General features: G+C 50.3%; 1 protein-coding gene across 1 annotated transcript; it reads right to left on the minus strand.

Annotated features, from left to right (window-relative positions):
• Window positions 1-1726: 1726 nt before the first annotated feature.
• LOC115533477 (protocadherin 8) lies at window positions 1727-6044 on the minus strand. Its single transcript, XM_030344026.1, has 4 exons — window positions 3598-6044; window positions 3409-3482; window positions 2504-2631; window positions 1727-2067 (listed from the first exon to the last, which is right to left on the minus strand). Exons 1-4 carry the CDS (start codon window positions 5977-5979, stop codon window positions 1727-1729), a joined length of 2925 nt encoding a protein of 974 aa, XP_030199886.1. The 5' UTR covers window positions 5980-6044.
• Between the last annotated feature and the right edge of the window lie 6910 nt (window positions 6045-12954).

Below are 12954 nucleotides of genomic sequence, written 5' to 3' on the forward strand. Positions count from 1 at the left end.
ATCTGAGTTTGAAAAAATCATTATCGGAGAGAAGAGACGGAACATTGAGGCGATGTAAAAGAAAACAGGTGTAGAGCGAGTTCAGAAGAACGCAGTGCAGAGAGAGGGAGAGAGAGAGAGAGAGAGAGAGAGAGAGAGAGAGAGAGAGAGAGAGAGAGAGAGAGAGAGAGAGAGAGAGAGAGAGCGAGAGAGAGTGAGAGAGATGGAGGCGTGACATCCAATCAACTCTTTCCTTTTGCATGTAATTACAAGAAGCTGACATTTAGGTGGGTGTGTTGATAAATTGATGACAGCTCTTGCCATCTCCTCCGAGCTACTTGGAAGTAAAGATAATTAAAATACACATATATATATATACATATATATTTGATATATGTCAGGGTATATATATATATATATATATATATATATATATATATATATATATATATATATATATAAAGGTTTGTCTGTATATCGTTCTTCTTTGTAGGCAGCTTTGGAAACGTCAGGAATATAATAGTCACGGCTGACTTTGTCTGTTTGTTTGTGCTCAGTTTACTCACAAAATGTCTGCCAGCAATTGATTTGAATGTCAGCGAGTGACCCCAGCAGAGTCCGTTAACGTAAGGGCACTTCCTAAAGTGTTGATTAAAAAGCGGAATGAAAGAGGGGCAGCACCATTTGAAGTTGTTGATGAAAGTCCCCCCCCCCCTCCCCCTGGACGCAGTCCCTCGATTGACTTATATATATTAATTGATTTTATCTTCCATGTTTGAACCGGGCTGGTGTGAGATTCCTCTCAACTATGTGGCTCTGATTTCCCCTTCATATTATTCATTATATTGCTCAAGATTACTTATGGTTTGTGAAGTTAAAACAGTTCTTTGAGTGCCATGTTTAATATTAATGTTCCTTATGTTTGTTTGTTTGATGTAACCCTTTCAAAGCAAACTCAGTATTCACCCGTGTTGGGGGGAAATGCCAGAGTATATTTTCAGCCCCAGTTGCCTGAGGAGGATGAGTTCTGTTAACACCGCTGTGCCCGACGTAATTCACAGGTCTCACGGATGGATAACGTTTTTTAGGGAGACTGTCAAAATAGAAATGGAATTGTTCAATGGAGTCGTTAGCAATTTTTATTTTTACACAAAATGTCTCACCAAATATGGTGAAGAAAATTATACATCCCGTTTGTTCATGACAAACGATTTCCTGTCTGTTTCGTGGGTTGAACAGAAAAACAAGCAAAAGTCACCAGACCGGAAAAGAAGCAGCAATATCAAAGTCAAAGTCGATATCAAGTCATAAATAACACAAATGTACACATCCTTTTGGTCATCAGTTCCTCCTTGCCTCACCACGCCGGAATGATCATATCTACAGATCTGTGCGTGTCTGTGTGCGTTCACACTGGACTGTTCGTATCTACAGATCTGTGTGCGTGTCTGTGTGCGTTCACAACGGACTGTTCGTATCTACAGATCTGTGTGTGTGTCTGTGTGCGTTCACACCGGACTGTTCGTATCTACAGATCTGTGTGCGTGTCTGTGTGCGTTCACACCGGACTGTTCGTATCTACAGATCTGTGTGCGTGTGTCTGTGTGCGCTCACACCGGACTGTTCGTATCTACAGATCTGTGTGCGTGTCTGTGTGCGCTCACACCGGACTGTTCGTATCTACAGATCTGTGTGCGTGTGTCTGTGTGCGTTCACACCGGACACACATCAAAGCCCTGCGGTGGTTCTACACCACAGAGGCCTCCGCAGACACGGAGGGGGGGGGGGGGGCCTCTCTCCTCAGCTGCTGGTGCTGAACAAAGTAGGATGGAAGGGTCCCGGGCGCAGGCGCGCAGCCCCGCGTGTCCGCGCTGCCGGTCCCGGCCAGCGGGCGGACGGCGCCGTAGCCCGAGCTCTTCCAGGTGTGAAGGAAGGCGTGGGGATGGTTGTAGACTGCGGCTGATGAGAAGCCCACGGTGTAGGAGGTGCAGGGGGCGGGGCCCGCTCCGGCCCGGGCGCCGTGACCGGGGTCGGCGCTGGAAGTGCTGAGCCAATCAGCCGTCGGTGTGTCCGCCACATTAACCGCGGCTGGAAGGAAACGGGGAAAACAAACGGAATTAGATTAGAGGAGATTATGATTGCAGCAGTGCAATAATGCGCTCATGCCTGGTGTGGGCTGTGAACATATTGATTGTTTCGGGGGGGGGTTTCTGTGTGTGTTTGTGTGTGAGTGTGTGTCTGTGTGTGTGATTGAGTGTGGGTGTATTTGTAGGTGTAGGTCTGTGTATGTGTATGTGTATGTGTATGTGTATGCGTATGCGTATGTGTGTGTGTGTGTGTGTGTGTGTGTGTATATTTGTAGGTGTAGGTGTAGGTCTGTGTGTGTGTTTGTGTGTGCATAATATGTGTGAGTGAGTGTGTGTGTGTGTTTGTGTATATGTGTGAGTGAGTGTGTGTGTGTGTGTGTGTGTGTGCGTGTGTGTGCATGTGTGTATGTGTGTGTTCCAGCTGATTGGGTACTCACTCCTGGGCGTGGTTTGGAAGGTGCTGAAGTGCTTCCTGGCCGTGTCCCCGCCCAGGTCCGAGTCACTGTCGTTGAAGTCGCTGTCTCCTTTCCCGCTGTCCTTCACGCTGAACTGGTCCGTGTGGCCGCTGCAGAGACCGACACCAGACATCAGCACCCTGCCCCAAGCCTGGTTACATTTGTGTGTGTGTGCGTGTGTGTGTGTGTGCGCGTTTGTGTGTGTGTGTGCGTGTGTGTCTCCCTCTCTTGTATGGACGGAATGTTGGGACTAATCCATACAAGCCTCTCCGATGCTATAATTATGTAAATGCTCGGCGGTACAATTTAATGACGGGTTATTCGGTGGTAACAAAGGTAAACCCAACAGAATGAAAACAAAACAAAATCAGTGTGTGACAGTGTGTGTGTTTGTGTGTGTGTTTGTGTTTGTGTGTATCTGTGTTAATCTCTCTATCGTCTCTCACACAGAGACGACAGCATCGTCTCTGTGTGTGTGTGTGTGTGTGTGTGTGTGTGTGTGTGTGTGTGTCTGTGTGCGCATGTGTGTTTGTGTGTATGTGTGTGTGTGTGTATGTTTGTCTGTGTGTGTGTATGTATATGTGTCTATGTGTGTGTGTGCGCGTGTGTGTGTGCGTGCGTACATGCGTGTGTGTTTATGTCTGTCTGTGTGTCTGGTATATGTGTCTGTGTACGCGCATTTGTGTATCCAACAGTGTGTGCGCGTGTGTGTCCAACAGTGTGTGCATGTGTGTTTTTTCCACAGTGTGTGTGTGTGTGACCAACAGCGCGCGTGTGTGTGTGTGTGTGTGTGTGTGTGTGTGTGTGTGTGTGTGTGTGTGTGTGTCCACCAGTGTGTGTGTGTGTGTGTCCACCAGTGTGTGTGCGTGTGCGCGTCTCCCCCTCACCTGACTTGTAAGCAGTACTGGTCTCCCTGCCAGGCGGGGGCGGGGTGGAAGGGGGGTCTGGAGGGCAGCACCATCTGAGGAGCACAACGACAGCGGGGGGGGGGTTAAGCCTGCGTCTCTGGCCCCGAGATGAAAGGCGCTGCATCAGACGCGTGTTAAAGAGGGCCCTCCCGCGGGGGGCCGGCTCACCTGTGTCTCCGAGTCGCGGCTCCCCTCCTCGTACTGCCCGCAGTCGTCCAGAGATGAAGCGTCTCCGTGCGGGGACGGCCCCCGCCGGCCCCCGAACGCACTCCCGTCGAACGGGGGGGCGGACCGGCCGTCGAACAGCCCCGCCCGCCACGGCTCGCCCTTGGCGCCGGGCGCTCGAGCGCCGCCGCGGTTCAGCCGGAAGGTGACGATGACGATCACTATGGCGACCAGCAGCAGGGCGCAGCCGCCGCTGAGCATCACGATGACCACCAGCGAGCCGTCCAGCCCCGGGGGCGAGTCCTCCTCGCCGCCGCCGCCGGACGCCACGGCCACCAGCGCTCGATCCCCCGAGGGCTCCGCCTCCGAGACCACCAGCCAGAGGGCGGCGTGGGCCGTGCGGGGGTTCCCGCCCCCGTCGCTCACGGCGACGCCCAGCTCCAGCGCCTCGCCGACGGCCGCCTGCAGCCGCCGCCGCAGCACCACCTCGCCGGTCCGGGCGTCCACGCTGAAGAGCGAGGCGTCCCCCCGCACCAGGCGGTAGGTCAGCGCGGCGTGGACCCCCTGGTCGGCGTCCCGCGCCCGGAGGCGGAGCGCCAGGTGGCCGGCGGGGGCGCGGGCCGCCAGCGGGACGTCCGCCGTGCCGTTCCGCAGGACGGGGGCGCTGAAGTAGGGCGTGTTGTCGTTCTGGTCGACCACGCGGATCCGGACCGCGGCGGCGGCGGCGCGGGGGGGCGCGCCGTGGTCCTCCGCCCGCACCCTCAGCTCGAACCCCCGCAGGGCCTCGTGGTCGAAGGAGCGCAGGCTGTACAGAGAGCCCGAGAGCGGGTCGATGGAGACGTACCCGGACACGCGGCCCGCGCCCCCGGGGAGCTCCGAGTCCAGCAGGCTGTAGGAGACGCGGGCGTTGGGCCCCGTGTCGGAGTCCCGGGCGACCACCGTGGCGATGTAGGAGCCGGGCACGTTGTTCTCAAGCACGGAGATGTCGTAGAGCGCGCGGCTGAACAGCGGCGCGTTGTCGTTCTCGTCGCCCACGCGGATGGTGTACTGCCGGCTGGTCCTGAACGGCGGGCTGCCACGGTCCTCCGCCACCACCGTCAGGTTGTACTCCGGGACTTTCTCCCGGTCCAGCGTCGTGGTGGTGACGATCATGAACGCGTCGCCGTACGCCTGCTGCAGCTTGAAGTGCGCGTGTCCGTGCAGGCTCGTGTGCACGCGGCCGTTGGGGCCCGAGTCCCTATCCAGGGTGCTGATCAGCGCCACGAAGCTCTCCGTCGCGGCTGCCTCCGTGATCAGGGCCACGCCGTCGCTGGTCGACTTCATTGGCTTAATCGTGATTTCCGGTGCGTTGTCGTTCACGTCCACGACGTCCACCAGCACTCTACAGGTGGACGGGACGGAGTTCACCCCCGAGTCGGAGGCCCGGATGTTGAACTCGTAAGATCGTCTCTTTTCGAAGTCCACCATGGACTTCAACGTCACGTCGCCGGTGACCGCGTCCAGGTGGAACACGCGCATGGTCTCGGAGAGCGGGCCGTCCACGAACGCGTACGTCACCTCGCCGTTGACGCCCTGGTCGGGGTCGTGCGCGCGGACTCTGAGCACGCGGTGGCCCACGGGCGCGTCCTCGAGCAGCTCCACTCTGAGCGAGGAGAGGTCAAAGATGGGGCTGTTGTCGTTGAAGTCGAGGACCGTGATGTGCACCGTGACCGAGCCGGACCGGGGCGGCACCCCGCCGTCCGTGGCCGTCAGCTCGAGGGTGTAGCGGTCCTCCACCTCTCGGTCCAGCTCCTTGACTAGCACGAGCTCGGCGAACTTGAAGCCGTCGTCCCGCACGCGGTCCTCGAGGATGAAGTGCGAGCTGTCGGTGATGTTGTAGCTCTGGATGTAGTGGAGGCCCACGTCCAGGTCGATGGCCGCCTCCAGCTGGAACCTGGAGAACAGCGGGGAGTTCTCCAGGATCTCCAGACGCGTCTCGTTGCGCAGGAACCCGGGCGAGTGGTCGTTGATGTCCAGCAACTCGACCTCCACGTGGATCAGGTGGAACTTCTCCTTGGAGAACGCGACGATGTCGAAGGAGAGGAGGCAGCGGGGGGCCCCCGGGCAGAGCTGCTCCCGGTCGATGGTCTCCCCCCCGACACTCAGAAGTCCGTCCCTCTCCCTCATCTCGATGGCTGAGTCTTTTGTCTCCTGCATGAACCGAAAAGACGTCTGGGGGTCCTCGGCTGGGTCGATATTCAGATCTCGCGATAGATTTCCTATTTCTGTTCCCGGCGCGTCCTCTTCGTGGGTGGAATACCTCGCGGTTGTACAGTTCACGGCTCTGCAGATCAGGAAGGGCAACAGCACACTTAACACAGCACCCCCAAAGTTACAAAGTCCCATCGTGGCGTCTGTACTAAAACTTCATCAAAGACGCGAACAGGGCTACAGGTGGTGAGAGATGGAGACTGGATCATACTCAACCCCTCCCCGAGGAGCTATATGATGGCCTGTATGCAAATTAGATCCCGTCGCTGACCAATGGCTGAGAGGAGCGACACCAAACGGGACAAATGGGTGCAAACGGGGTTTTTATTTATCGCCAAAGGGAGGAATGGGCGCAAAAGGCGCCCTGGATAATTATTGTAATCATGTTGATTAATGTGTCGCCCAAAGAAATCTGTTGTTCAATTCATTAATTAAAGTAGATGTAATCATTCACATTCCGGAGGACGGTGTTGATTCAGATACCCCGCAGCACGTTAAGAGCAGTGAAAGGAATGAGGAGACTACACACAGAGAAACGTATCGCTCCTCTTGTTGACTACTTTAATCACTGCTCTGCATTTCTGTGTGTCGTCGATGTTTACAGGCAGCCTACATCTGGAGGTGTGCATATAGGATTACTAGAAGGGTAGCAACAGCTAACTTACTCCTCAATACTTGTGCGAACAAACGGTTGAATGGTTTCGCTGCTGGGTTGTGTTTGTGGGGAGGCCTCCCACGGACCGACCGGTTTCATATCTCATATTTATTTTATAATTGAATGACGCCACAATCCATTTGATGTGGGTGACATACATGGTATCAAATATTATTCTCACAGAAGCAAATTGCAGGATTACAGCTCGGCTGAAATTAAACAATAAAACCCAGTTAGACCGAGTTTACTGTTGATTTAAATACAGATAACTTTCATCAAAGAGAGCTCTTTGAAGCTCATTATGGGGGGGGGGGGGGGGGGGGGGTCAGAGTGTGTAATAAACACCGCAATATGCAACCGATGCGTCTTTTGAGGGCCCAACAATAGCGCGATAAAAACACAAGCCGTCATTGTCTCTGCGATAGAAGAGACGCGGGAGAGCTAAGCATTGTCAATTAACCTCGCTAAACACATACACATACACACACACGATCACGCACGCACGAAAACACACACACACACACACACACACACACACTATCCTATCAACCAGCCTTTTGTCAGCCATATGGGTGATTAGCCTGCGTTGATTAAAAGGTGAGTATTTCTTCAAAGGGTTCTTCACACCTATCACAGACACAAATACACAGACATAGACACTTACACACACACCCACACAGACACACAAACAGGCAAACAAACACACACAGACGCGCGCACACACTTACATCCCTACACTGACCCAAATACACACACACTTTGCAAACGCAAACACACACACGTACACAAATGCAGACACACACAAACACACTTACACCCCGACACAGAAAAATACACAGACACACACACGTACACACAGGGGCGCTGCCAGGAATTTTGGGCCCTATGAAAGATTCTAATTTTGGGCCCCCCCCCAACATCTATCGACTGTTTTGGTAAACATGGCCCAGCATCACAATAGCACTTCAGTTAGACTTTTCGTTGCCCCTTCATGGAGTATGGGTTTGTGTGACTTTAAATAAGGGTATGAACTTACTTATTAAACGTATTTCATTCAGTTAGTGACATCATGTAATTCAAGTAATAAACTAAGTATTTATAGTAGGGCTGGGCGATTAATCGAATTTTGATCGCGATTACGATTTTAGCGTCAAACGATCAGAAAATTAACATAATCGAGTTATCCGATTTTTTGTTAATTATTATTATTATTTTTATTTTTTTATTTTAATGATTTATAGAAAGGTCAGAACAGCTGGACACATATCTGTATATCATTTTAGATTGGAACATTTTATTTTTGACCATTTTGTGTATTTTTTTAAGGCGTAATTTCAAAGTTCTCAGTTACAACGTTTTTATTTTGGGAGAGGCTTGGTGAATAAATACAACACGTTTTCAGACTCAAAGATAATCGTTTGAATAATCGTGATTACAATATTGACCAAAATAATCGTGATTATGATTTTTCCCATAATCGAGCAGCCCTGATTTATAGCCTACTGTCTTTTAGGCAGCAGTCTTATACATATTGTCCAATAGCGGCTTAAACACAATTTTACAACAATGTCCTTCTCTCATGCTAAAATTGGACTTGACCCAGTTTGGTTTCAACACATCAACTTTTCAGCAAATCCAAACACACTGTTTTCCACACAACACAAATACCTATGGAAATCCAATGGAATTTTGTGTTGAAAATAAAGCTGTGTGTACAGATTCACAAATACAGAAATTTGATTGTTATGCTTAAATTGTCTGTAAGCAGCTTGAAACTGTACTACAATTGTCAGTTTGATTATTGGTTACCCATTCATGTAGTTAGTGACCTTGCTTTGTAATTGAGAGTACATTACAATGTTAAACCAGTACATGGCAGCATAAGCCTGTGGATGCTTCACAGCCAGAGCCCCAAGAAACCATAAGAGTACTCACAATTTCATACCTTGTATAACTGCAATAGTCTTTTCAGAAGACATGATGCACTGCAAAAAAATCCACCGTTTCTGCTTACTTTAAACACATATTTATTATGCAAGTACAATTTCAAATTCCATAAATAGTACATAAAAAAGATACATTAAAAAGATAGACTCTTATAGGAACTGAATTAACATTACAATTGCTTGACATCAACACAAATATTTACACTTCAGCTTCAAACAATATGAAAAAAAATCTCAATTTACACTGTTCATGAATAAAAAGTTTAATTGCTGAAGTCTAAAGTGCAAAAAATAGCTCCAAGTAACAATCAAAATGTAAACAAAGAACATAATTTACAGTGCAATTGCATACAATATCAATGGATCCACATTGTAGACATCAATAAAAATATACAAGTAACAAGAGTTACAGTAAAAGAAAGAAAAACATTCTGTTTTCTCGAACCTAACGACTGACCGTCAAATACTGAAATATGATCTAGCCTAGAAGGCACCCTCATTCAAAACTTTCATCCTAAAGCAACTAACATCCTACCAAACTAATGTTGCTTACCTCCTTCTCCGAAATGGAATCCAGTCGTGGTGGCCGTGGGCGGATCTTGTCCTCCTCCTGAAGTTGAAAATGCACATATTTAAGACACGTTAGGTTCTTTTGAAAAAAATATTTTGTATTAAAAGACTAGTTTATCACGGTCGTTCGTCCACATTTGCCGTTTGTTCGCTGTGACAATAAAGGTGGAGTTTTTAAATAGGAAACTATGCTAACTAGCATGCTCTCTTGGAGGCTAATCCAAGAATTCTGCTTGTTAGCCTACCATTTGATAGAGTTTGAAAACGCAAGGTCATTGAGTGAGCATACCTTCTTTATTGGCGAACAATTGAGTGACCAGTTGCCTGCCTCTTTTGGCCCTCTCCTCTTTCTCCCGTCTTTCCTTCAGTTTTTGCCAACCTGACTTCATTTCTGTAGCTGTCACCACCAGCTCACCATCATGTGGTTAAGACCTGACCTCAGCCAGCCCAGCCGCTCTGTACACCTGCTGCCAGTGCCAGCATCTCACATTTCGGATGCTGTTCGATTCAACGCATCGTGCGTTGCGGCTGAACCATTTCGCAAGAGCTCAGGGGGAAGGCCAAATGACAATATGTTAATTAACTAACGAAAACGTTATGGAAATCGACAGTTGTGAGTTTAATACGTTTATTTCCAATTACCATTTCTTTGTAATGAGACATTTAAAAAAAAAAAAAAAGGCAAGAATATTAATATTATATTATTAATTGCCATCCGCGGGCCGTGGGCCGTGCTGCGTTGGGCTGGGCCCTTAGAATCAGTACCACTTTTCCCCGCCAGGCAGCGCCCCTGCGTACACACATAAAGACACACACACACAAACCTACACGCACACACTTACAACCATTATGTCTGTGGCCCCCAAGAGATCACATACTGCAAGGTGTGAAAAACACAAACCCCGCAGGGGTGTGTGCGTCTGTGTATGTGTGTCGATGTGAACTATGACCCCCTTTTAGCCGAGCCAATATCACACCACACCACCTTATCCCGATTCCATATGGAATAACCTTTAGCCTGAACGCGTTGCTTCTCATAGCCTCGGATAATTAAACCGGGTAGTTCCCCCCTACACCCCCCCTCCCTCCCTGTGGGTGGGGTAGTACTGCACTGCTGGGCAGGAAGTGGTCTGACATATGTGGCTTCTGACAAGCGTGGTGTTAACATTTGTCTAATTATTGTGGCGCTCTGCCTCCGAGGCGGCGCTCGGGGTGGTGTGAGTCACCGAGAAGCAATCTGCTCGCGCTGCGTGCGCGCCGCTCGCTGCGCGCGGTGACACTGGCCGTCCACGCCATAGACACCATCCGCGCGGTCACTCGGCCGCGCGATCCACCTGGAGCGCGTTCCAATTCTGCAGATGGAAACACGCATGCGCAGTGTGTGTGTGTGTGTGTGTGTGGGAGGTGAGATATGGCGGGTGTGAACGGCTGTTTATCGGTGTTAAATGTAGTCATTGTATTAATTTACCATTTATGTATATACGTAATACTATTTATAACGTTTGTACTTCTGCTACCCTTTAGAAGGGGAAGACTTTTTCAAATATTTTTGTTTATACTCTGAAAAAGACGTCTTGGTCCTCACAGTAGCCAGCCATGTTTTAATGTAGGCTATTTATTAAAAGACATCAGACGTGTGAGGCGGGGAAATAAGAATGTGCGCTTGTTATTAGGCCGACACTTAGTCTCCAGCACAGGGACCCCCTGCTGGTTGCTGTTGAAATCCAGGGTTTTACGCCGGGAAGATTCAGGAGGTATTGCGGAATTATTGGCCCATTTAGTTGTTTTGTAATAATTCTCCTAAAGTAAGGCGCTTAAGCTTATCGCTAAGTATGGCTCTTTCCACATTTACACCCTGCACAGCAACCGCTTGAAATAAGTGCAGATTGTTATATAGCTCTGGATTTAAATGTTTAAAAAGGAGAAATGGCCTCCCACCTTAAACTCCCAGCCCCCCCACAACCCTTACGCACGTATGTTGTACGTCCTTGAACTAAATCTACGATTTTATTGTATGTTCTAATGTAGGCACTTATTGTATGTCGTACGTCCTGGCACTTAAAAATCTTATTCTAGCTACCTCTGTTGTGTATACGGGGAATGGGTTAACCAAGCGATTGTTAGTAATGGCACTTGGTTCTATGAACCAGCTTCAAACGCATCACCATGACGACAAAATAACTCATCACCTGTGAAGGAGAAGAAGAAAAATAAGAAGAAGATGGTGAAATCCAAGATGGCGGTGGTGATGGTGGCCATCGGGGTCTCATCGCTGACAAAGCCCCCGGCTTTGGACTGATACTTGTTTGTAACTTAAGTCAGCTGATTAAGGCAGCTTAGGGTTTTATTAAAGAGTAAGACGTATGGTGACAGTAAGAGCTTTACAGACGGATTAGAGGGCTTCGACCATCTGTTCGGTCGCCATTGTGTTTATAATTAACGGTAAGAATAACGTTGGTGTCAGGGAGGCCTTGCATATCCCGATAACAACATACACACACACACACACACACACACACACACACACACACACACACACACACACACACACAAGAACCCCTGGGTGGAGGCGGAGAGGGAGGTGTGTTCTCGTCGGAAGGTGAGATGTTCTTTTACGGTTCCCCGCTATGAACCCTGGGTAAGGAGCCAGAGGAAGCAGCCAGCGGTTGTAAAGCGAGCGGCACGCGGTCGACTGGAGGCGAGCGCCGAGGAATGCCCGGGGTGTGTGAGCGTTTTATCTGCAGCGTAGCGCTACCAAGGCAGTGTGCCGGCGCGGAGATCCTCTTCAGCGGCCCGGGGGACGCACCCGGGAATCACTCTTCTTCTTCATCTTCTTCTTCTTCTTCTTCTTCTTCTTCTTCTTCTTCTTCTAGTGTTTGCAGCCGCGGCTTCATACCGTTCTGCTGTCTAGGCGCACACTCAATAATAAACACACTCAGGATGTTATTATCTTGTGTGTGTGGGCGTGTGTGTGTGGGGAAGAGACGTGATTAAGAGAACGCATGACGACACCGGATCACTGATCAAACAGCAAATCATCAACAACAACAACAACAACAACATCAACAGCCGCCGCAGGGTATTCGGGGTATCTGTGAGGCAGGTCATCGTGTGACACGCACCCCCCAGACAACAGGAGAGGTGTGAAGGGGGAGGGGGGGTTCACGAGGGCGGCTGTCACCCCCACCCCCTGTTCCCTTCCGCCTTCATCTTCCTACCCCCCCCCCCCCCCCCCCCCCCCCCCCCCCGCCCTCCTCTTTATATTACTCCTCCTCTCCATGGTATCCTGGGGTGGTCCCCCGTCCCCGTCCCCCGTGTGGACGGACCCCTCGCTGGGTCTCATCGGCGCCGTCTGGGGAGATAAGGGAGGGAGATAAGACGGATGAGACGGTGCGTGGCGACAGGGGCCCCCTGGGCGATGGGGGCCCTCTGTGAGACGCGCCCTCAGTTATGCCTCTTTTCCACCGACAGCACCAGCTCAACCCGCCACGACTTAGCGCGGCACGACTGGGTTTGGTTCCAGGCACGTCGTGTTTCCTTCTAGAAAGTACATCTTATAAGTAAGTAACGTCATAGCACGCGTGCGCGAAACTGCGACGCATATGCGACCACGCGACAAATAAACAGACAGGGCTACACACAGGAGCGTCTCCACCTCCGTCACGGCCCACGGCGTGTTCTAGCGCGCTGATCCTGCTCATGTTCAATAATCAATCACTATTGTTGACTGAACGCTGATGATAGTATTTAAAGATGCCGGGTGTCAGGCTCGGACGTCGCGCTCATCATTATTCGTCCAGTGGCGTCACTCCGGCCAATCAGTGGCCAGCAGCTTGTTTACGTCACACGGAAGTATCAGATCAGCTCTATTGGAACCTCGACGGAGGTGGGACTAAAACAGCACCAGGTACCAGGTAGCACATTTTGCTGATCGAAACG

The sequence above is a fragment of the Gadus morhua genome, chromosome 20 (assembly GCF_902167405.1).
Source record: "Gadus morhua chromosome 20, gadMor3.0, whole genome shotgun sequence".
In the NCBI taxonomy this organism is placed as follows: domain Eukaryota; kingdom Metazoa; phylum Chordata; class Actinopteri; order Gadiformes; family Gadidae; genus Gadus; species Gadus morhua.